Source organism: Colobus angolensis, unplaced genomic scaffold (genome assembly GCF_000951035.1).
Source record: "Colobus angolensis palliatus isolate OR3802 unplaced genomic scaffold, Cang.pa_1.0 Scaffold302, whole genome shotgun sequence".
In the NCBI taxonomy this organism is placed as follows: domain Eukaryota; kingdom Metazoa; phylum Chordata; class Mammalia; order Primates; family Cercopithecidae; genus Colobus; species Colobus angolensis.
In genome coordinates this window covers 3,034,286-3,059,791 of record NW_012116289.1, presented here as the reverse complement: position 1 = coordinate 3,059,791, position 25,506 = coordinate 3,034,286, and the positions used below count along the sequence as shown (strand labels likewise).

Here is a 25,506-nt window from a genome sequence, read left to right as displayed (position 1 = left end):
GCATTTCCTGATGGATTTCTATTCCAGGCTATACCCTGCAGCAACATTTCCAACCAACAATTCCAGCCTGCATTGTTGTCTTTATACAGTAGTGCTTGTGTTCTATAGAGGGTATTTGATTTTTTAAATTATATTTTCTTATTTCATAAAAGTTAGTAAAATAAAAAAAGAAAGTGCTGAAAGTAGTTATGAGAGACACAGTCCTAAAATCAAAGCATGTCAGACAAAGGTGAAGCTCCTAAGTGAGCTGAAAGTGATGAATCTTTGCCATCAGTCAGACATTTATTGAATTTAAGCTGACTTACTTATTTTCATTTGGTATGCAAGGGAAGTAAGGAATGTACAAAATACTGCAAAGACATCATTTGAAGTTATGTTAAAATTGCACCCATTGGTTGATTTAAAGTTATGTTTAATTGGGTGCTATGCTCACCACCTGGGTGAGGAGGTCATTTGTACTCCAAACCTCAGCATCATATACTATATCTGTGCAACAAATGGGCACATGTACCCCTGAATCTAAAATAAAAGTTGAAATTATTTAAGAAAGCTATGTTTAAAAGGCAAAGGGTGCTAAAATATTTTTGGCATTAGTATATGTTTATTATTGTTCATTTCTTTGTACAACTGACTTTTGGACACACCTTCAGGAACACATCAAACTTGGATTAGGATCCTAAGCTGCATTAACTCGGGAATAGAATACAGAATTTTCTAGGGTTTTCATCCACTCTTTAGGCTCTAACTGCTTGTCTTTACCCTAAATGGAACAATGCTACAGTGTTACTTTCTCTTTTGCATACTTAAAATTCCAGTTTCCCTAATGATCCTATAGTGGGTTCAATAGTGTCCCTGAGAATGTGACATTACTTGAAAATAGGGTCTTTATGGTTGTCATTAGTTAAGATGAGGTCATGCTGAATTAGTGTGGGCCTTAAACTCAATGACTGAATCCTTATAAGAGGAGAGGACACACAGACACATACCAGGAGGAAGGCCTTGTGAAGACGGAATCAGACACTGGGGTTACAGCTGTCATGAGTCAAAGAGTGCTGAGGATCGCTGGGAGCCATCAGAAGCGGAAAGACAAAAGGAAGGAGTTCTCCCTGGAGCTTTCAGAGGGAGTATAGCCCCGCAGACACCTTGATTTTGGACTTTCAGCATCCAGAACTGTGATGGAATACATGTCTGCATTTTGAGTCATCCAGTTTTGGTACTTTGTTATGGCAGCTCTAGGGAACTTAAGACAGATTGTGAACCAGATAAAGTAAGTCCATCACTCAGAGGCTGGACCCGGGGCATAAGTGATATGGGAAGAGGGGACAGAAAGGGGCCCCCAGGGATCCATAATTCTCACTTTTAAGGGAGCTCATGAATGAATATCGGCACTGCCTTTTTGGAGGTCAATTTTTCAAAATGTATCCAAATTTGAAGTTGGCTTAACTTTTGACCTTGGAATTTCACTTTCAAGAAGTTATCCTATAGTAACATTTCCACAAATGTGCAAAAATGTGCATACAAATACTGCAATACTGCTTGGTGTAGTGTGTAACTGGAAAAAGACAGAAGCCTGAATACATAAATTATGATACACCTGTGCAATAGAACTCTATATAGCTGTTAAGAAGAATAAAATAACTAGGTATCATTGGTTGCACAACATTGTGAACTGGGAATGCCCCTGAATTTTTGCTTTAGAATGGTTAGTCTTACATTATGTGAATTTCACCTGAATAAAAAAAAAGAAGTAATTTGTATGTATTAATATAGAAACATGGCTAAAAAGTATTGCTGACTACAACAATACTTTTGGTGCTGTGGGGGTAGCCAGTAGGGTGGCAGTTGTGGTTGGTTGTATGTGCTTCAAAACGATGTAATGGATCGCTAGAGTCTCCTAAGGGGGGAGAAAAAAAGACGTCTAATTTTACAAACTCTCAGGGTGTAGAACTGCATGCTAAGTTCATATTTTCCATTGTCAGGAAAAAAATTACACTATTTTAAAAATAAAAATCTTCCTAACCTGATAAAAAGCAGCTACAGCAATTTGTGACTAGGTTGCCTGCCTACTAGAGCAGAAGCATGGGGAGGGGCTTTGGCTTGGTTCCTATATGCACAGAAGCAGCACTGAAGAACCTGCCCAAAGTACTCAGGTTCTGTATTCACTGTGTGTTTGAAGTGTGACAGCAAGGGTGAAATGAAAGGCAAGTTGGGTATCTATATCCTTTCTTCTGTCGTTGGTAAAGCTGGCACACACTGCCTATTCACTTTTGTCTTGCCACACTTTTTTTTTTTTTTTTCCTGCTGATACAGCCATGCTTTGGCACAAAGCAATTATGCTGAGCTAATGTTCTCCAACCACATAAGGGCAAGATGAGTTAAGATGGACAAAGTCTTCCCAAATCCCCATTAAATAATTATTTTTTTTGGTTAGAGGCACAACCCTGATGCTAAACGAAGAATCTGAGCTAATTTGTACTTATGAAAGGGCACCCACAAATTAAGCAAGCATAATCAACATGGCTAGTTGCTAAGTGAAATAAAAATGGAAGCCTTGGTGTTGCTAATGAAACATTCTCCAGTTACCTTTGTTCCACCTTGTACAACTATATAATTTACTTTTAATTTGCATAGCAAAATCAACCAACTCTTAGCTCAGGTAAGGGCAAGGGAGTCTATGTGACTCATGGGGCGATCACCCCTTCCAGATGCCATAGAAGGTGCCTTTTGACTTCTGTCCCTGAAAAGTTTTCCTTTCTTTTTTCTTTTCTTTTCTTTTCTTTTTTTTTTGAGATGGAGTCTCACTCTGTCACCCAGGCTGGAGTGCAGTAGCGCAATCTCAGCTCACTGCAACCTCTGCCTCCCAGGTTCAAGTGATTCTCCTGCCCCAGCCTCCCGAGTAGCTGGGACTACAGGTGCGCACCACTACACCCAGCTAATTTTTCTATTTTTAGTAGATACAGAGTTTCACCACGTTGACCAGGATGGTGTCAATCTTTTGGCCTCATGATCTGCCTGCCTCAGCCTCCCAAAGTGCTGGGATTACAGGCACGAGCCACCGCGCCCGGCCCTCTGAAAAGTTTTCAATGCCATTTTGATCTGTGTACTCTTTTTCCTCTGGTGATGTTTGGGGGAGACTTTGTGCTAGTATTCTGGAGACCAAAGAACCCTAGTGGTTGAGAACTATCTCCTAGGTCTCGTCTCTCTGGTGTCTGCCAAAGGACGAATAGGCTGGGCTGAAGGTGTTTAACCCTTTTCAACCCAGGTGTCCCAGGCACCTGCCACCCCGGATTTGTCTGCCCACCCCAGGGTCCCAGCGCCCTTTCTCACACACCAGCGAGCTCACCCCAGACACTCAGATGGACAGGTGAGAGATCAAGAGTGCTCAGCTAACAAAGAAGATGTGAAAACCAGCCTGGGGCACAGTGGTCACACTGGGGAAAATAATGAGAGAGAAATTTGTGCTCACTGACATGCTCTCACACATGTCAGGAACACATGGCCAGGCTTGGAACAGATGAACAGCCTCACTTCTGAGGGTGACTCTGAAGCCTGTCCTGCCCTAATGAATTGTGTCTGATCAGGCAAAATAAGCCTGATCATTTCATTACCCTGGCAGGTAAGCCAGCCAGATTTCACCTGGCCGGTACCAGAGAGAGGTGTCCCTTCTAAAGGAAGAAACTGATCAGCATGTGCAGAAAACCAGCTTCCTGGAGCCACAGCTAAAGCCCAGATCACTGTAGTGGTCAAGTGCTCACACCTCACTCACAGCTAGCATTTGTGTTTTTGAAATACCCAGGTAAGAGAGTTAGCCCTTTTCTTCATGTCAGCCAGGTGCAATCACATTGTTGGGCTCTCATCCAATCCCCTTGAAGAGATACCTTTTTTTTTTTTTTTTTTTTTAAAGAGAGACAGGGTCTTGCTCTATCACCCAGGCTGGAGGGCAGTGGTATGATTATAGCTCACTGCAGGGTTGAACTCCTGGGCTCAAGCTATCCTCCCACTTTAGCCTCCTGAGTAGCTGGGGAGAAGGGGCATCTTGATACAGACTGGGAATGGGATGAGGCCTCCCATATTACCCCATGCATAGAGATACATTAAACGTCCCTTAAAAGTGGGCGTGGCCTGGAACATGCTGGTTGGTTGGAACCTCCTTATTATTCCCTTTGCTACCCATGTCCCTCACTGAGGAGTCTGGGAGAGAGAATTCCTCTGAGCAGCAGGAGCTCTTTCCATTCCCTTCCCTGCTGGCTTTTCTATCATCTGAATAAATAGCATGGATGGTTTCTCACTAGTCCAGGCTCCTTGGGGTCTGTGACCTGTCAGTGCCTCGGCTGGCTTCCTCTTAATGCAGTGCTGGTCAACTGCCCAGGGCATAACCTGAAGCATTGGCATTGAAGAAAAACAATAGTTGGGGGCAGACAGGCACAGACACCCTGTGTGGGTGGTCCTGGCTCTCTCTATAAGATGAAAATGTATAATTTATACTTTCTGTGTATACTCCTAAGAATATGATGCTTGTATGAATGCCATCTGTCCTGTGATTGTCCACTGTAACAAATGAAACTATATCCTTTTATGGGGCTAGTGCTAGATGCTTGTATAATTCTGTGGAATTTCCAGCAATTACCATGTTCATTTCAGGGATGCTGCACTGGGATGCTGGCGAAGGGTTGTCACTGGCCTTTATGATTGGACGTTCTGAGGCCATTCCCGTTTCCCACTACTGCCTCTGTCACCCCAAGGTTCTGCCACTGTAGCTCCCCAACATTTGCCTTGTTTACAGGAATGTTTCTCCTTTCATATCATTCACATTATATAGCCCTCAAGGGCAGTGATCGGAAAAGCGCAAAGGAAGCTGAGTTAGCCTAAATCAAATTGAGCAGGGTTACAATGAGAAAGCCAGGTTCTCTCCGTGATCTTTCTTTTTGACTTCCTGATGCTAAAAGCTATCTTCCAATCATGACCCTCATTCATTTAACCAGTATTTGTTGAGTAACTAGATGAGTTTAGAGAATTGAGAAAAAAGCACATAAATGTGTTAGTTCAATAAGAGCTAGCATTGTCATAGAAAAAGAAAAGAAAAAAGTCAAGCAAATATCCTAAAACTTGTTCCAGGACAGACTTATTATGTAACTCCTTGCTGCTTGAGCTTTTTATAAAATTCCTTTGCTCATTTTGGGAAATCTACTCCACCTTGACGTTCTGGCAGATGGGGAGGTATAGTTGCCATCTGTCTTTATTTTTTTAACCCCTCCACAGGACATCACAAAGTGGGCACCACAGGGACATCCCATACTGCCAACTCTGTTCTTTCACCCAAATGCTTGCTGCTTCTCTACCCAGATCCCCAGCAGGGGAGAGGCTGGCACAGGTCTCTGGCTGATGTCTGCCTGCCCTTTAGCTCTTTGGGAAAGGAAAAGTAGGACTGTGCTGGAGGGGTCTGGGTAAGCAGGTTTTGCTGGAAAAGTACAGTTTCAGGGATTTTGGCTTTTGGAGCCAGAGTCTCTTTCTGCACATGTTCTTTATTCAGTATAGTTAGTTTGCTCTCTGTTCCTCTCTGGAAGGACATGCTCTGGGGGCTGGGGGAGCAATGACTGATCTGACCATAGCTTTGCTCTGTTTCATGATGGCAGCTAGAGCCTGAAGCATGGTGTTTCTCCTTCCATTAGCTCCTTGATGTCAGGGGTTGTGGCTTCTTTGCCATCGTATCCATATCCTAGAGCCTGGCACAGTGCTTGGCATATCGTGTTGCTCACCGTATACTTAAAAAAGTGAGTGAGTCAAAGAGGAAATAAGACAGTGTGAACTACAGACAGGGAATGGAATTTGGTTAGATAACCTGGTTTGGCTCCCAGCTTTGACGCTCAATACCAGAACAGGCAAGTTCCTTATCCTTGCCAAATCAGTTTCCTCATCTGTAAAATGGGACAATCATCCTTGCCTCTTAGGGCTGCTGGGAGGATGGAATGATATAGAGTGATGTACCTCTCGGTTTATGGCAGTCCTTAAAGGGTGTTTGCTGTTTACTGGAAAGTCCCAGGTGGCTCTTCACAGACCTTGGTGCCAAGCATGTAGCCTTGGCCAACTTGGGGTTCTGGGGCCAGCAGCAAACCAGCCTAAGGGCACCAAGGTGACATCTGGCATATCAGAGTCTCTGGATTATTATGGCATCTCCTCCCCTGAACGCACTTCACTGATTATGCCTGCATCTCCTTTGCCATCTGAATTTTATCTGTGTGGGCAAACATACTTCAATACTATTGAGTTTTGTTTTGAGCACAGGCTTGGAAAGCGTGGCAAGTGAAATACAGGAAAGCAAACGGGGGGGTGAGCAGTACGGCCCACTTCTAGCACAGTTGGGGTGGAGTCCAGCTCTGCCATGAATCAACCCTGTTGCCTCGGGCAAATCATGAACTTCTTTTGGCCTTACTTTCTTGTTTCCTAAAATAGTGAGTGGGTGGCTATTGCTACTGGGGAGTTGCTCTAAATCCTGTCTCACTATTTTTTTTTTTGGCCATAATCACAGGACAGATGGCATTCATACATGCATCATATTCTTAGGGGTGTACGCAGATTTTGAGAAACCTCCCCAAATGTTATATAGGAACTAAGGAATTCACCATTTTGAAGTCACTACCAATATCAGCAGTTTAGCAAAATTACCTTCTTGCTATGGGCCATGGGCATAAATAGGATTGGCCATGAGTTCCGCAGTTTCTTTGCAAATGCTGTAGGTCTGTGCGTCTAAGCTGTCTCTTCCACATGAGGAAGGAAAGTAGATCAGAATATGAGTGAGATTGATGTTCTTATGGGGTAGCTGTGCTTCTGCCTTATTTTATTTAAAAAATCACAATTCCCAGTCTTGGGTTCTCAGTCAGTAGTAGCACATTTCTTGTGATACAACTGATCAGGATGCACCCATTTGTTGTTACATCAGAGTTGATAATTAATGGAGCAGATATTTTCAAAAGAAGCTTTCAGCGTCACAGATTGGTACTGTTGATTTCACATGTGTCTAGGACTTGCTTTTTTTTTTGACATAGAGTCTTGCTCCGTCACTCAGGCTGCAGTGCAGTGGCATGATCTTGGCTCACGGCAACCTCTGTCTGCTGGGTTCAAGTGATTCTGCTGCCTCAGCCTCTCATGTATCTGGGATTACAGGCACACACCACCACGCCCAGATAATTTTTGTATTTTTAGTAGAGACAGCGTTTCACTATGTTGGCCAGGCTGTTCTCAAACTCCTGACCTCAGGTGATCTGCCCACCTCAGCCTCCCAAAGTGCTGGGATTACAGGTGTGAGCCCCTGCGCCCAGCCGTGCTTCTAAGATAAGAGAAATTCAGCTGAATAACAGGCTGCTATAATGGAGTGGAGTTGGTGAGGAGAGGGTGGGGAAGAGCCCAGAGTCAAAGAATCTTGAAAACACTTTTTCTCAATAACTCACCCATTGCAGACATCATTTCCAATCATGGCATATATAACGATGGCGGGATAGTCCAACATCTTGTTTCTAGACAAGCTGAGAAGGCATAGACGGAATCTGAAAGTCAGATACTTGGAAACCTAGCTATGTAGCCAGTGACACAGGCTGGGCCTTTGAAAATCTTGGTATGATCACCCTCTTGGCAACGGCAACCTTTTTGCTATTTTTCTTTCATTCTAGTATAGCCAACCACCATTCCCACTTCCCATTTATTCTCTATAATCATTGTCCCACTTGCCTATTAGAGAAAGGCCACATAAATGCATAAAACTGAAAAGAATGGATTGAGGTCCTGGGTAAATAGACACAATACTATCTTCTTGGCATCTTTCACAGCAATTGCATCAATAAGCACAGGTGAGTTATTGGGTTACTTATGTCCATGTTCTTAGGATATCCTGGCAGCCGTGGACCCATAGTCAACTTTGAAAAGGCAAAGCCTTCTTGAGGCTTTCAGTCAGGACAACTCAAGCCTTGCTTCTGAATTTCAAGCCCCAAAGAAGCACAAAAAATGTTTTCTTATTCATAAAGCAGGAATATGACATCATCCTTTTCTGTCAGACCTAAGTTTTACCAACTTTGTATGCATTTTTATCACCCTTCTTTGAGGACATATGCAAATTAATCACTTTCTATGCTCACTGGCCCAAGGAGTGATATTCTAGAGTTTGGATAGTGACTAACAAGCTATTTATGCTCAGTAAAAATGATTTTGGGGTAATAACAGAGTTTTCATTCCTTATTCAAAATGAGGAACCAAATTAAAAACAACTTTTTATCTTCCACTTACCTTTCTATAAATTTTTTCAGGTTTCGGGAAGATGCACCTGAATAATTAAAATTAAGAAAACAATTAAAGTTAGTGAGTTCAATTTCACACTATCAGTATGGGAGTCTGATTGACTGAACTCATGAAAGCAGCATTACTGTTTGGTCAAAGGTTGTTCTGACCAACACATTGATGGAAATAATTTGCTTCCAATCAGCTTCTGTAGTGTTTAATCCTGGAACTCTCCTTAAGGGCTTTTCTGTTTATTTGTTTACAAAACCAAAATTTCTTTGGATTCATGGGTCTTCAGACATTTCCTAAGCATACATGAGTAAATCTTCTAGTAGATGTGAGAAAAAAGTATCTACTACCAAACAGACAAACTACTGAAAATATTAAAGAATGAGTTGAAGAATTAGAGGAAAATGCAAAGAATATTACAAAAATTACCCACCTCCTTGGAGAGCCCCATTTAATCTCCTCCTATTATTCCTGCACACTCCCGAGGCTCTCGCAGGCTGTCTGGCCAACACAAGGTTCAGATTGTAGAGTTGATACATTTCAACTCTTGTAATGATATACATGACCATCCTGTCCCATCCCGTTACCACCTGTAACATATCTCTTATATGAAAATCCAGACTGGGCGTGGTGGCTCACACCTGTAATCCCAGCACTTTGGAAAGCCGAGGCAGGCGGATCACTTGAGGTCAGGAGTTCGAGACCAGTTCGAGACCAGCCTGGTCAATATGGCGAAACCCCATCTCTACTAAAAATATAAAAATTAGCCAGGTGTGGTGGGGCACACCTGTAATCCCAGCTACTCTGGAGGCTAACGCAGAAGAACTGCTTGAACCTGGTTGGTGGAGGTTGCAGTGAGCTGAGATTGTGCCACCACACTCCAGCCTAGGCGACAGAGAGAGACTTGCCTCAACAAACAGAAAATCATATTTGTTGAATACTTATTTTATTCTAGGTGCTGTTACACTTTTACAGCTCATTTAAGCTGTGGTACAATTGTGTGAGGTAGGTACTGTCGTATTCCCACTTTTAAATGAGGAAACTAAGGCCCACTTAAGTGGCTTGCCCAAAGCCACACAGGTACTCATTTGAAGAACTGCAGTTCGAACCAGTCCCTTCCGTCTGCCATGCTGAACTCTGGCTTCCTGTGGACAGTGCTCCTCTAGACTGTAGTTGAGAAAGAGTGAACCCAAACTAGTGTACTGTCTTTTTGTCCCCAAGAGACAGATCTGCTAGAAATAGGCAAGTAATTCTCAGGTGGGTGGTGCAACTCAGTGGATGAGTTGGAGAAACACCATCCTGTTGCCCCTTTCTGTAGGAAGAGTCTCCTATAACCTCCAGCCTTGGAAGCTTGGGGATAAGTGCATTTTACCGCAGACCCAGGCGTGTTCTTCCAGTTCCATGTGGGAAAAAGGGCAGTGTGCAGCCATGAAGGGTGTGCTGGCCTGTGTCTCACTGAAGCTGTGTAGCTATGCAATGATTGCCTCTTTTTCACATACAGCTAGTGGCAAGCTGTACAGGCAGCACTGATGTTCTCTTGGTTGATTCAGGAATGTTAGTATATTAAATAAATATTGCTTTATTTCCATTTTATTATGGTAAAATATACTTTTTTTTTTTTTTGGTGACAGAATCTCGCTCTATTGCCCAGGCTGGAGTGCAGTGATGTGATCTTGGCTCACTGCAACCTCTGCCTCCTGGGTTAAAGCGATTCTCCGCCTCAGCCTCTTGAGTAGCTGGGATTACAGGCATGTGCCACCATGCTTGGCTAATTTTTGTATTTTTAGTAGAGATGAGGTTTCACCATGTTGGTCAGGCTGGTCTCGAACTCCTGACCTAGTGATCTGCCTGCCTTGGCTTTCCAAAGTGCTGGGATTACAGGCGTGAGCCACCACATCTGGCCTCATTTCATCTTTTAACCCCTCTTGAGTGTACAATTCAGTGGCATTCAGTTCATTTACATTGTTGTGCAACCATCACCACCACCCATCTCCAGAACTTTTCCATCATTCCAAACCAAAACTCAAAATGCAATAAAGAATAACTTTCCACTAACTCCTCCCTCCAGCCCCTGATAACCACCCTTCTACTTTCTGCCCTTTTGCATTTAACTATTCTAGGTACCTCATGTAGATGGCTCAAGTCATACTTGTCCTTTTGGGTCTGGTTTATTTTACTCAGCATAATGTCCTCAAGCTTCATTCATAACACATTTTGTTTATCCATTCATTCGTTGATGGCCATTTGGGATGTTTCCACCTTTTGGTTGCTGTGAATAATGCTGCTATGGATAGTCCCTGCTTTCAAGTGTTTTGGGCATATGGTATACCTAACTGAAAGTGCTGGGCTGTATTGAAATACTACGTTTAATTTTTCTCAGAAATGGCTATGTCGTCTTCTTTCTTTTTTGTAGTAAGGCAAGGAATCATTATTATTATTTTGATTTCAACTTTTATTTTTGATTCAGGGGTACATGTGCAGGTTTGTTACCTGGGTATATTGTGTAATGCTGAGGTCTGAGGGACAATTGATCCCATCACCCAGGTACTGAGCATAGCAGACCCAGTAGGTAATTTTCTTTATTTTTTATTTTATTTTAAGTTGCAGGATACATGTGCAGGATGTGCAGGTTTGTTACATAGGTAAATATGTGCCACGGTGGTTTGCCGCACCTGTCAAGCCATCACCTAGGTATTAAGCCCAGCATGCATTAGCTATTTCTCCTAATGCTCTCCCCACCCTGGCACTCCCCCGACAGGCCGCAGCATGTGTTGTTCCCCTTCCTGTGTCCATGTGTTCTCATTGTTCAGCTGCCACTTATAAGTGAGAACATATGGTGTTTGGTTTTCTGTTCCCGTGTTAGTTTGCTAAGGATGATGGTTTCCAGCTCCCTCCATGTCCCTGAAAAGAACATGATTTCGTTCCTTTTTATGGTTGCATGGTATTCCATGGTGTATGTGTACCACATTTTCTTTATCCAGTCTATCATCAATGGGTATTTGGGTTGATTTCATCTCTTTGCTGTCATGAATAGTGCTACAATGAACATACACATGCATGTATCTTTATAACAGAATGATTTATATCCCCTTGGGTATATAGCCATAATGGGATTGCTGGGTCAAATGGTACTTCTGGTTCTAAATCTTTGAGGAATCGCCACACTGTCCTCCACATGGTTGAACTAATTTACATTCCCACCAACAGGGTGTAAGCATTCCTATTTCTCCACAAGCTCACCAGCATCTGTTTCTTGACTTTTTAATGATCACCATTCTGACTGTCATTTTCAACCTTTGCTCCCCTCCTTCCCTCCCCACCTCTAGTAGTCTTGTGCCTGTTCTTGCCATCTTTATGCCCATGAGTATCCACTGTTTAGCTCCTACTTGTAAGTGAGAACATATGGTATTTGGTTTTCTGTTTCTGCGTTAATTCACTTAGGATAATGGCCTCCAGCTGCCTCCATGTTGCTGGCGATGACATGATTTAGTTCTTCTTACGGTTGCATAGTATTCCACGGTGTATATACACCACATTTTCCTTATTCAATCCACTGTTATGGGCACCTAGGTTGATTCCATGTCTTTGCTATTGTGAATAGTGTTGTGATGAACATATGGGTACATATGCCCTTTTGGCAGAACAATTTATTTTCTTTTGGATATACACCCAGTAATTGGATTGCTGGGTCAAATGGTAGTTCTCAAAGTTCTTTGGGAAATCTCCAACTGCTTTCCACAGTGGCTGAACTAATTTACATTCCCAACAGTAGTGTATAAACATTCCCTTTTCTCTGCAGCCTTGTCAGCATCTGTTGTTTTCCGACTTTGTAATCATAGCCATTCTGACTGGTGTGAGATGGTATTTCATTGTGGTTTTGATTTGCATTTCTCTGATGATTAGTGATGTTGAGTCTTTTTCATATTCTTGTTGGCTGCTTATATATCTTCTTTTGAGAAGTATCTGTTCATGTCTTTAACCCATTTTTTTTAAATGGGGTTATTTGGTTTTTGCTTGTTCAGTTGTTTAAATTTCTTATAGATTCTGGATATTAGACCTTGGTTGCATGTATCGTTTGTGAATATTTTGTAGGTTGTCTGTTTACTCTGTTGATGGTTTCTTTTACTGTCCAGAAGCTCTTTAATTAGGCCCCACTTGTCAATTTTTGTTTTTGTTGCAATTGCTTTTGAAGACTTAGTCATAATTTTTTTCCCAAGACCAATGTCTAGAATGGTGTTTTCTAGGTTTTGTTTTAGGATTCTTATAGTTAAGCTCTTACATTTAATTCTTTAATCCATTTGAGTAAATTTGCATATGGTGAAAGATAGGAGTCCAATTTTATTCTTCTGCCTGTGACTTGTCAGCTATCCCAGCATCATTTATTGAACAGGGAGTCCTTTACTTATTGCCTATTTTTGTTGACTTTATTGATGATCAGATGGCTGTAGGTGTGCCATCTTATTTCTGGGCTCTCTATTCTGTTCCATTGGTCTACGTGTCTGTTTTTGTACCAGTACCATGCATTTTGGTCACTGTAGCCTGATAGTATAGTTTGAAGTTGGGTAATGTGATGCCTTTAGCTTTGTTCTTTTTGCTTAGTATTGCTTTGGTTATTCAGGCTTTTTTTGGGTTCAATATGAATTTTAGAATAGTTTTTTTCTAATTTTGTGAAAAATGATACTGGTAGCTTGATAAGAATAGCATTGAATCTGCAGATTGCTTTGGGCAGTATGGCCATTTTAACAATATTGATTCTTCCAATTCATGAGCATGGAATATTTCTCCATTTGTCTTGTGTCATTCATGATTTCTTTCAGCAACGTTTTTTAGTTCTCCTTGTAGAGGTCTTTGGCCTCCTTGGTTAGATGTATTCCCAGGTATTTTATTTTCTTGGGATGTTGTAAATGGGATTATGTTCTTGATTTGGCTCTCAGCTTGAACGTTATAGATGTATAGACATTTCACTGATTTTTGTACATTGATTTTGTATCCTGAAACTTTGCTAAAGTTGTTTATCAGTTCCAGGAGCCTTTTAGTGCAGTCTTTAGGATTTTCTAGGTGTGGAACCACATTGTAGTGAAGAGAGATTGTTTGACTTCCTCTTTTCTTATTTGGATGCTTTTTATATCTTTCTTTTGCCTGATTGCTCTGGCAAGGACTTACAGTACTCTGCTGAATAGGAGTGGTGAGAGTGGGCATCCTTTTCTTGTTTCGCTTCTCAAGGGGAATGCTGCCTAGGAATTATTAAAATGCACATAGCCACACAAATTAGGAGTAATCAGTCCATTTCAGTGTGCATTTGCTCCTTTACCTACTCCATCCATTTCTTGAGCACTGGCATGTGCCTGCCATAAAGCAGGGATTAACAGATGAGCTGGACACAGCCTCAATACCTTCCAAATAGTATCTATGAGGGTAGACACATAATTGAGCACTGGGAACATTTCTTTCTTTTTTTTTTTTTTTGAGATGGAGTCTCACTCTATCCCCCAGGCTGGAGTGCATTGTGCGGTCTTGGCTCACTGCAACCTCCACCTCCCAGGTTCAAGGTATTCTCCTGCCTCAGCCTCCCATGTAGCTTGAATTACCAGCACCCACCACCATGCCCAGCGAATTTTTGTATTTTTAGTAGAGATGGGGTTTCATCATGTTTCCCAGGCTGGTCCCGAGCTCCTAACCTCAGGCTATCCACCTGCCTTGGCCTCCCAAAGTGTTGGGATTACAGCCATGACCCAGTATGCCCAGACAACAATTTTAAGAGATTAGTGAAAATCCAACCCCAATGTTTGAAAAGAGGAAAAGCCAGTGTGATTTGAGGCCTATTATTTCTGCTCAGGGAAGGTGCCAGCTCTCATAACACTAAGACCTCAGTACAGGGGCTCCAGTCTTTCTGGAAGTGAGTGCTCCCTGTTGTCCTCCAGAGGACAGAAGAGAAGGAGCACAGCCCCCATGCACTGTGTGGATCTTGCGGTGGCACATGCATAGGCTGGGCCCTTCATTCAGTTCCAGTGCCGTGACTCTTAGCTTCTTATTTTCAGTGAGATAATAGATTGGGAGATGTTTAATTCTCATTCTTTGATTTTTCTCTTAATGAGAAATGAAAACTAATGAAAGTTCAAGCCATGAGTGGGGAAAAAAATAATTAAAGGACCAGGTCAGAGCAATACTTTTCTTTATTATCTAGGGTACAGCTGGGAATTTGAGGTGCTGAGCACCCACAGAGCTTGGGAAAAATGAAAACGAAAGCCTGTTGTGACATGCCACATGAGCATCCCCTCCTGTGCCCACACCCCGGGTCCCTTTGCCACTCAGGACAAGGATGGGAGACCAATGGCAACTGGCTGTGGTAAATTTTCACAAAGCAATCACAAACAGCCACCCAAGGAGTGAGGACTTGTCTGTCCTTGTTTACCCAAGTGTCTATTTTTTATAGTAGCTATCCATACTAGGAGCCTAGAATTCTCTTTGTTCTGAAGTTCTTGCACCTTCCACTATTTCTATTTCCTTTCGAAACCTGTTTTTTGAGATTATGTGATTAGTTTATGTAATTCCCATGTCACACTTTCTTCTTACTTTCCTTTTTCTGTTCTGTTATCCTTTTGCCAGACTCGTCAACATTTTGTGTCTCTCTCCTTCCCTATCTCTATTGTCTTTCTTCCCTTGTACATAGACTTCTCCCCAGTTGCTTGCCGTGCTGCTATCATTAGAGAAAATGCTGACTGCAGCAAGAAAAGATAGATAGCTCCTAGCCTGTGGGATGTGGCAAAGTAAGGCAAACATTTCAAGAACTGGCTCTTTACCCTTAAGAATTCTATATTCTGATCCCTGCGATCATAGTTTGATGAAACAAAAGAGGTTTGACCTTGGAATAGGAGCATTTTATTTATTTGTCAAGATGGTCCAAATGGAGAGCCCACCTGTCTCCAGTGACGAGAAGAAAAGGGTCCATGCAGGCCTTCAAAGTCTGAATTCTGATTCATCGAGTTTCTTTTAAATAAGGTGCAGGGCATTGAAAGAAGAGAAACGTTTCACATAATCCCAGCATTGGTTATCCCTCCATAAATGCATATTCAGAAACACCTTTATGGAGTTGCTTTCCAAAGATCCTCCCTTCCCATGATCTCTCTAGTACTCTTTGGTTCCCTGGACTCCACAATTTGGTCCTGTAGCCAGAAAGTCGGGGCTTTAGTGCTCTGCTCTGCTGTGCTCTTCCTAAAAATTCACTCATGGTGACCCCAAGTGATGGGAGAACAGAATAAAAAAAAGGCAGGTCAGACGCAGTAGCTCACGCCTGGAATCTCAGCACTTTGGGAGGCCGAGGCAGGTGGATCACGAAGTCAGGAGTTTGAGATCAGCCTGGCCAACATGGTGAACCTCCATCTCTACTAAAAATACAAAAATTAGCTGGGCGTGGTGGCAGGCGCCTGTAATCCCAGCTACTCAGGAGGCTGAGGCAGGATAATCACTTGAAACCAGAAGGCAGAGGTTGCAGTGAGCCAAGATCATGCCACTGCACTCCAGCCTGGGCAACAAGAGTGAAACTCCATCCCCCCCTGCAAAAAAAAAAAGGCAACGGGGATTTGCCCCACCTTCCTGGGACCACAAGTATTCCAGTGGAGAGGCAGTCTCCCTCCAACCTCCTTGGAATTCTAGGTAACTGTATGTCCCCACTATTTCTGCTGTTACTGCCAGGCGACCACTTTCCCATGTCTAGAGTGAGAACTAGAAGGTTTCTTCTAGAAGTGACCTCTCTGTGCTGCTTCTGGGTTTTGGGCTGCCTTGAGTCCAGGTTGGAAGACGCCAGAGTATAGCATAATGCTAACCTAATTGCTCATTTGGCGATGGTCCTAATTCTGGTTTTCTTCTTCACTTGGCCTGCTATTTACTTTCTAGAGTGCTCCAGCTATTCCATACACTCTGTTCAGGTTTTATAGCTATTTTCAGCAGGAGAGACAGGGTGCGATATGTTTACTCCATTGTACTTGAAACCAGAAACCAGAATCTGTTAAAAAGAGTATGAAAATTTCTTGAAAAATACTGTATCATACTATGACCTAAAATGTATCTATTAACATTTTTGAACATGAATTAGAATTTTAAATATTGTAGATTTTGCTTTTATTTTTATGATTTATAGGTATTTTCAGGAGAATGAGTTGTACAATCCATTAAAAAAATCCATCATGAGAAATTTAAATTCTTTCTCTTCTCTAAAAATATTTGCCTGCAATAAGCAGAAACACTGAGACTACTATATTGACCTTGAGCTCAAAATAGCAGACACTTAACAATTGTTTGTTGTGGCAGTTTCTGATAGTGTTTCTACTACTGTAAATGCCTTCAGATTCACAAGTGTGGCTCTGAATTTCAGCTAAATGATTCTCTAAAACATAGATTTTTTAAAAGGATGTATAATAATAGCCTTTCCACAGTAGCTGTGATCTGCCTCCAGCCTCAAAGCCTGACACAGCCCCACAAATATCTTTCAGCCGTGTCCAACTTCTCTCTCCCTCTTCCCCAAAGATGTTTACCCCTCAGAGCCTCCCAGCTCTGAGTCACCATCTCCCTGGCCTTTTTGAATTCCTACTTATTTCTTCAGGGCTCTCAGCTCAAATTTTAACTCACATGTAAAGTCTTCCCCTACTTCTACAGACAGAGTTAAGTGCTTCTTACGTCCAGAGGCCTCAACTTGCCTTTATTTCACTGCCCTTTCACCAGAAGCACAATGTCTTTGTTTTGTCTTTGTTTCCCATTTGGTGATGATCTCCTTGAAGGCGGGGGCTTTGTCTTTCTCATCTTTCTATTTCTAGCACCTACTGCAATATTGGAGAGAAAAGAGAGGAGGGGAGTGGTGGGGCAAAGTCAAATGGAAAATGAGCAGAAGGAAAGTGAAAGAGAATACCAGAGGTAAAAGGCTCATCCCAGGATGCTTTGGAGCTGATAGAAATGACAGCTCACTCAAGCTATCAATACAAGCAGCAGATAACTTTCCCTGATGTCCTTTATCTCAAGCCCTAAACAAAAGACATCTGTTGAAAGGACATCCTGCTAGGACTTCAGGAGTCCTAGCCATTGCCAATGACATTAAAAACGTGTAAGGCATTTGCTTCTGAATTTTTCCTCTGTAGCTGTGCTGTTTCAAGCAGTGCAGGATAAAAATCTTGACAAAACAGATGGATCAAAAGCACACACTCTTCACATTACAGTCACTGTCATGCATGCGCTGCTCCTATCTAGATGGTTTGCATGAAACAATAAGCTGGGAAGAGTTGCATGAGTAAGTCCTAAGAAATAGTTCCATTTGAATTAGAATGCCTCCATTATTTAATGAAACTTTAAATTGCAAGACCTGGAAAGTATTAAAAATGGGAATAATAAATAATAAATACATGAGTAATAAAAGAGTGATTTGTTTCTCTCTATATGAGATATGTCACATTGAATTTTTTCTCTTTTAAAAGTTTCTAGTGATTAAACACTATATCTTGGAGATGCATTTTGTCCTTAGGAGAAACAGCAGGTTTTGATACTCTAGGCATTGAGTATATCTATAAGCATTTGCTTTTTTAGATGAAGCATCTCAAAAATTGGTACCAGAATCTGTCTCTGTTGCTATCACCACACTGTGTCAAGGCTCTGCAAACAGAAATGCCCTCATTGTTTTGTTATAAATAACTTTTGTCATTATCTTCTCAAGGTTTTGGGTTGAAACCAAATACTCAACCCAGTAGTTGGGCTCACCAGATATTTACTGAGTGCCTGCTTGAGCTTGACAAAGGTGCCTTCTTTGCTTCTTTACAACACTCTTTTCTGTGGCTTTTAAAAAATTATTTCAAAAAGTTGCAAAAGTAGATCAAAAGATTTATACATGCCTTCACCCAGATTATCTAAATGTAAACATCTTTTTTTTTGAGACAGGGTCTCACTTTGTGGCTCAGGTTGGGGTGCAGTGGCACAAACACGGCTCACTGTAGCCTCTACCTCTGGGGCTCAAGTGATCCTCCCACTTTAGCCTCTTGAGTAGCTGGGACTACAGGTGTGTGCCACCACACCTGGCTGATTTTTTTTTTTTTAATTTTCAGTAGAGAGGGGTCTCACTATGCCCAGGCTTGTCTTGAACTCCTGAGCTCATGTAGTCCTACTCGCTTTGGCTTCCCAAAGTGTTGAGATTACAGGCATGAGCCACTGTGCCTGGCCAAATGTGAACATCTTCAATAATTATAGAACAATGAGGACAATCAAGAAATCCACACCGGTATAATATTATTGCCTAATCTATAGACCTTATTTAAATTTCACTAACTGTTCCACTAACGACTGTGTTCTGGGCTAGGATCTAATTTAGGATCACATACTATATTCAGCTATCACATCTCCATAGTGTCCTTTTAATCTAAACTGATTGCTTAGTCTTTCTTTGTCTTTCATGACCTTGACACTTTTAAGTAACACTGGCCTTTTTTTTTCTGGGAAAATGTTCCTCAATTTTTGTTTGTATTATGTTTCCTCATGATTAAACTCAGGTTATGCAATTTTTGGCAAGAATACAATAGCAGAAGCTCAGTTAGCTAGTTAAAGGTACAAAACCTATTTTGTTCCATAGTAGAGATCATGGCGGGGTGGGGACAGTGTTATAAAAATAAGTCCTTATATGTGTAACTGAATTCAGCTAAGCCTGGATTAACATTTACAGTTTGTCTCTTCATCCTTAACTTTTTGTTTGTTTGTTTGTTTGTTCATTTGTTTTTGCCTCTCTCTCTTTTCAAGAAGGCCTCTTTTGATAAAGAGGACTGGCAGAGTGCTGGGTTCTGTGGGTTCAGGTATTTAATTCTGACATTCATCATACTCCAGGACAGGTGTTTGCTGTCTTGTCAGAATAGGTAGCTAGTCAGACATGAGTGGGGCAGGGGAGGCATCCTGCCCCCAGGAGTGTCAGGCGACCACTTCTCTAAAAGAATAATTGGTCACAGCCAGCACCAGGGAAAAGCCAGCTCCCGGTAGATAGAAAACGCCTGAAAGCGGTGATCAGCAGCTTCCCCATAAGAACTCAGGAGTCCGGTGAGTGGACTCAAGCATGCGCACTAAGAGGCAAAATGATAGCATTTAACTGGTATATGACCTTCCTCCAGGAACACTTGACTGGTAAGGGAAAAATGCCTCACGTGAGCATGTGTGTAACTTCAGTGAACACACTGCGCAGAGCCCCCTCTCAAGTGCTGGCAGACCACTCTGCACAGGGAATGCCAGCATATGAAATCCCAAGTCAAAGGTCAAACTACGCACTTGAATGTCTCATGTCGTCTGCTTGGTCCTCTTCCAAGTGTACTTTACTTCCTTTTGTTCCTGCTCCAGAACTTTTTTTTCTTTTTTCCCCCCAGACAGAGTCTTGCTCTGTTGCATAGGCTGGAGTGCAGTGGAGCGATCTTGGCTCACTGCAACTTCTGCCTCCCAGGTTCCAGCGATTCTCCTGCTAAGCCTCCCAAATAGCTGGGATTACAGGCAAGCGCTACCATGCCTATCTAATTTTTTATATTTTTTTAGTACAGACGGGGCTTCACCCTGTTGGCCAGGGTGGTCTTGAACTCCTGATCTCAAGTGATCCGCCCACCTCGACCTCTCAAAGTGCTGGAATTACAGGCGTGAGCCACCGTGCCTGGCCACTGCTCTAAAACTTTTAAATAAACTTTCACTCCTGCTCTAAAACGTGCCTCGTTCTCTCTGTCTGCCCGATGCTCCCAATCAAATTCTTTCTTCTGAGGAGGCAAGAATTGAGGTTGCTGCAGACCCATATGGATTCCCTGCTAACTGTCTGAGGCAGCAGAATAGCGATTTTAGAAGCCAGAACCCAAATAGTGGACAGGATGGCATAGTTGAGAGCATGGCCTTTAGTATGAGACAGACAGGGCTTAAGGTATACCCCTGACAAGCTAAAGGACCTTGGGCAAGTTACTTAACCTTTGTGAGCCTCAGTTTCCTCAACTGTAAAATGGAGTTGGTCTGTGAATTAAATGAAGATGGAGTGTATAAAGTACTTAACAGAGTGTCTAGCTTAGAGAAGATACCTAGTATTAACTAAAAATCTGTAAAAGTAATAACAGCAACCTCAAACAACTCTCCAGCTAAATTCACACATTCTGCTAATGGATGACTCCGGAGAATTGGGCCCTGAACAATGGTTCCTGGTAATACTGGTGGGTAAAACATATGATTAACTGTCTAGGGCCAGTGAGGACATCAACCTGTTCTTTCTGGCTTATAGTAAGGTGTTTTTGAGCCCAGGGCAAGTTCCTTTGACAATTCTCTTGCCTATTGAGGAAGCAAATTTTTTCTGTCAGGTTTCTTTAGGTCAGCAGCAGGATGGACTGCTCCCTCATGTCTACTCTTGTTAGGATATCTCCCAGAGGCAGCATCTCTCCTTCTGCTGGACACTGTAGAGGAGGAAAAAAAGTATCCTTTCCTTTACCCAGCTTAGGCTTTGCAGCTGGTGCCCCGTACATTAGAGTGGCCAAAGGCAGATTCCCAAGACAAAAGAAATAGAAGTTTATTAATATGTGCATGGCACGTGTACACATGGGAGCACCCAGTGATGTGTAACCCAAAGGGGCAGTTAGAACTTGGGTTTATATATATCATCTTAGGCTAAAGGCAAGGGGATTCACGCTTCTGAGTTGGGGAGGCAAGTTATGGGAAGGTAAGGAGGAAAAATATGGTAAATCGGGGTTGTTTAGTAAGGTTTGTTACGCAGATTCAAGTTTAAGGGTAAGGTGCCTTCCCCACTGATAACAGGTATTAAGAGTCCTTCTCTTCCTGGTACAGGGAGCAGGAGACACTTTTACAAATGTAAATTTCCTTTATAAAATAACTGTCCTTGCATCTGCTGGTTCTCAATGGCCTTTAGCTCAAAATAATCCTTATGTCAAAGAGGCACATTTTGCAGGGAAATATTTTGGTGTCTCTCAACAGCCAGGGCCTGGTCAACTCTGTGGAGCTGTTCCTCACTCTTGCAAGCCTTTCTGACTCATTGGGCACCTAAGTCATCGTCCTGCTTTCTCCTGTGGTTCATTCTCAGAGCAGTGCTGTGTTGAGAAAACACAGTCCAACAGGCATCCAAAGGCAGGACCGAGGTGTGCTCAGAGCATATCTGCCATGCACACCCAGTTCCCTTCTCTTCTGGAGTTTCCCTTCACTCCGGTTCTGCCCCAGGGCCTCCCTCCTCAATCCCCTTCAGAAAGTCTTTCTTCACTCCTTCTCCGTCCATGTTTCTCTTTTCCTCTCCCTTTCTCTTTCCCCTCTCCTTAGCCTTCCTGACCTGAATATGAATTGCATACACTGGCCTGAATCGTGCCCCTTTTCTAGTTTCTTAGGTCTGCCAGATTCTCTCCCATTTTGCAGATGGTTTAACCAAAGCCCAAAGAAGGGAACAAACAAGATGAGGTTTTTTTCAGAGTGTGGATTGGGAATGGGGGGCAGCCTACTAGGTTCCAAACCAAACATGGTCTGCATAAGGGGGTGGGAGGAGGGGCAGGTGAGGCTGTAAACACAGGCACTTCCATGAAGTGTTAAAATTCTCAATTTTTTTTTTTAAATATCTAGACACTTCATGTGAGTCCTCTGCTCCCCGCCCTCCCTGTAAGTGGGTGCACAGAGAGAGGAGTTCCCTCACTGTGTGAATAGAAGACTGCTCCCAGGAAAACATGCCATTACGCACTTTTGAATTTCTGAAAACAAAACAACCCAAACAGGTGTTTATACAAAGCTTTTGCTAAGCTTGCTAAAACAAAACAAGGAAGGCTGCCAGTGAAGAAGACATTATATTCCAAGCGAGGAAAGTCTTGTTTGGAAACTGTAAAGAGTACCTGTGTGTATCTTAGTGCCTTCTCTGCAGGCCGTGGGCGGCCGCAGTGCAAATTCAGACCTGGGATTGGTTTGTGTTCAAAAGCAGATGAGTCTTGTTTACTTTAGAAGTATGTGCCTTACGGATTTTTATTTACTTTAAAAAAAAAGTATATATATATATATCTATCAGATTTATATATATATATATAAAACTACCAGATTTATATGTATATATATAAAACTACCAGACACACACACACACACACACACATATATATATATATATATTTTTAAGATAGAGTTTCCATTCTTGTTGCACAGGCCGGAGTGCAATGGCACGATCTCAGCTCACTGCAACCTCCACCTCCCGGGTTCAAGTGATTCTCTTGCCTCAGCCTCCTGAGTAGCTGGGATTACAGGCTCCCGCCACCACGCCTGGCTACTTTTCTCTATTTTTAGTAGAGATGAGGTTTCACCATGCTGGCCAGGCTGGTCTCAAACTCCTGACTCAAGTGATCCACCCACCTCAGCCTCCCAAAGTGCTGGGATTACAGGCATGAGCCGCCGGGCCCAGCCCCTACTTAAAAACATATTTTATACCACTTTAATATTTGTTTTTCTTCTACTCTTGATTTTTTTTGTCTTTAATCAATTTTTTTGTTTTATTGTGGTAAGAACACTTAACATGAGAACTGTTCTCTTAATGGATTTTTAAGTGCAAAATACAGTACTGTCATCTCTAGGAACAACGTTACACAGCAGATCCCTAGGATTTATTCATCTTGCATAATTGACATTTTAAACCAGTTGAACATCAACTCCCCATTTCCCTCCCTTTCCCCCAGTCACTGGCAACCACCATTCTACTGTCTGCTTCTGTGAGTTTGACTACTTAGATGGCTCGTGTAAGTAGAATCGGGCAGTATTCATCCTTCTGTGACTGGCTTATTTCACTTAGCGTAATGTCCTCAAGATCCATCCGTGTTGCTGCATGTTCAGGGTGTCCTTTGTTTTAAAGGCTGAATAGTATTCCACTGTGTATGCAGAGACCACATTTTCTTGATCCGTTCATCTGTTGATGAACATTTAGGTTGTTTCCGCCTCCTGGCTATCGCGAAGAATGCCTCCATGAACACAGGAGTGCACATATCTCTTTGAGATCCTCAATTCTTTTGGATAAATACCCGGAAGTGAGACTGCTGGATCATCTGGTAGTTTAATTTGTCATTTTGGAGGAACCTCCGTACTGTTTTCCATAGCAGCTATACCACTTTGTCTTTCCACCAACAGTGCACAAGGGTTCCAGTTTCTCCACATCCTAAGTTTTTGTCTTCTGCCTTTTTGATAGTGAGTGTTCTAACTGGTGTGAGGTAATATCTTGTAGTGGTTCTTACATTTTATTTTAAATTAAATATAATCTTGCCAATTGTGTTTTTTGCCCACCATTAAGGTTTTTCAGTTGGCAAGCTGGATTCAGTTGAACTACAAATTGTGCTTTAGCTCTTCTCAAAGGTTTAATGGGACTCCTGAATTATTTAGGTTAAAAAAAAAATGTGTGTTAGATGTACAAGTCCCTGCTATGCGAAACAGAGGCTGAGCTAATATTGGCCCCGTGTGGCTTCTGTTCCCCATGCGACTGGACATCCGTCTTAAAGCAAATTACTGAACCATACACCAAGGAAAGTGCAACAACGGAGGCGTGAACAAAGGGCTGGCCTGCTGAGCCAGGTGGAGTGGCTGACCCATTCTGCTGGGCGTGGGGGCACGAGATCACACAGGACAGGGAGGGATGAATAAAGTCTAGTATTTACTGAGTCCTCACTGAGAATGAGGCCCCCAGGATTAATGTCCAGGTCTCGATCAGTGAAATATACAGCACAGGGGTAGGAGGCAGTTCAGGGTCCACTTTTGCACCCGTGGCCTCCTCAGCTGGGTGCTGCCAGAGTCATTTGCTGATGGTGTATCCCCCAAAGGGAGGGCATTTTTTGCTGGAGAGAGGCTGAAACCCCTCATCTGCTTCTCCTCTACCTTAAGCCTTCACCCCCAGCATGTCCCAGGGTTCCCAGCTCAATCAGCCAAGGCTGCTTTCCAGCCCCTTCCAATCCTTAGCCCACCATCCTCAGGGCTTCTTTAGCTGCCTGGCCTTCAGCACTGTCTCATCTCCCCGTTAATTCCTGCCCTTACACCCTGGCTCCTCCCCAAGTGGAGTCCTGAGCCCACTCCCCAGGCTGCAGCCATCTCCTGCCTCTCAGGAGTCCGTCTGCTGCTGCTCACTTCTGTCAATCTTAGTTTCCATCACTTCCCACTCCTGTCCCTAGCCCAGCTTTTTCCTTGCAGAGGGAACCCCTTCTTTCTGCCTGATACTCGAGGCCAATCCAGCTGCCCCAGCTACCCTCCCGCCTGCTGCTCTCTCTTAGAATCTGGGTATCCAATCCTAGAGCCCTTCTGCTGCCCTCTAACTCTAGGAGCCACAGGCCTTCTTATTATTAACATATAGCTTTTGAATTTATTTTTATTTTTTTCAAATCAGCTTCTTTCTCTTAAAAATTTTTTGAAGTTGATTAATGGGTGCAAATATACAGATAGATAGAAGAAATATGACCTGGTGTTCCATAGACTAGTAGGGCAACTGTAGTTAACATTAATCTATTGTACATTTCAAAATAGCTATAAGAGAATAATCAGAATGTTCCTAGCACACAGAAAAGATAAATATTTAGGGTGAGGGATATCCCAGTTACCCTGATTTGATTATATGAATGTATCAAGTGATCACATGTACCCTGAAGATCTGTACATCTATTATGCAGCAATAAAAAAAAATAAAATTACTGCTAACAATGACAAAAAATCTTTTGACATTGAAAAAATGATTGGGCCAGGCACAGTGGCTCATGCCTATAATCCCAGCTTTTAGGGAGGCTGAGTCAAGAGGATTGCTTGAGCCCAAGGGTTCAAGACCAGCTTTGACAACATAGTGAGGTCCCTGTTTCTACCAACAAAATAAATAAATAAAAATAAATAAATAAAAAATAAAAATAATCAGGTGTGGTGGTAAATGCCTGCAGTTCCAGGACTTGGGAGGCTAAGGTGGGAGGATCACTTGAACCCAGGTCTGCCACCGTGCTCCAGCCTGAGTGACAGAGTGAGACCCGGTCTCAAAAAGAAAAAAAAAAAAGAAAGAAAGAAAGAAAAGAAAGAAAAAGCAAATGTTTTTCAAAACCACTGAGTAAGTAATAATACAGGTGGTAGGTGGAATTAGCAACACTGTTTCAGTGGTACCCTAATGCTGGACATTTATGAAGCCCTGTGTTTCTCATTCAGCCTTCAGCAGTCCCCTGAAGCACAAGTATGTACCGTTCCCATCCCTGTGTGCAAGGTAAGCCGTGTCTGGTC

General features: G+C 42.5%; 1 protein-coding gene across 3 annotated transcripts in view; it reads right to left on the bottom strand.

Moving 5' to 3' along the window:
* AOAH (acyloxyacyl hydrolase (neutrophil)) overlaps positions 1-25,506 on the bottom strand; it is a 214,565-nt gene that overhangs the window by 27,315 nt on the left and 161,744 nt on the right. For all 3 annotated transcript variants that reach the window (XM_011950150.1, XM_011950151.1, XM_011950152.1), the window contains 2 exons: positions 8,275-8,311; positions 7,446-7,520 (listed from right to left, as the gene is read on the bottom strand). In XM_011950150.1, the coding sequence (XP_011805540.1) occupies positions 7,446-7,520; positions 8,275-8,311 (112 nt within the window). The remainder of the gene's footprint in view (positions 1-7,445; positions 7,521-8,274; positions 8,312-25,506) is intronic.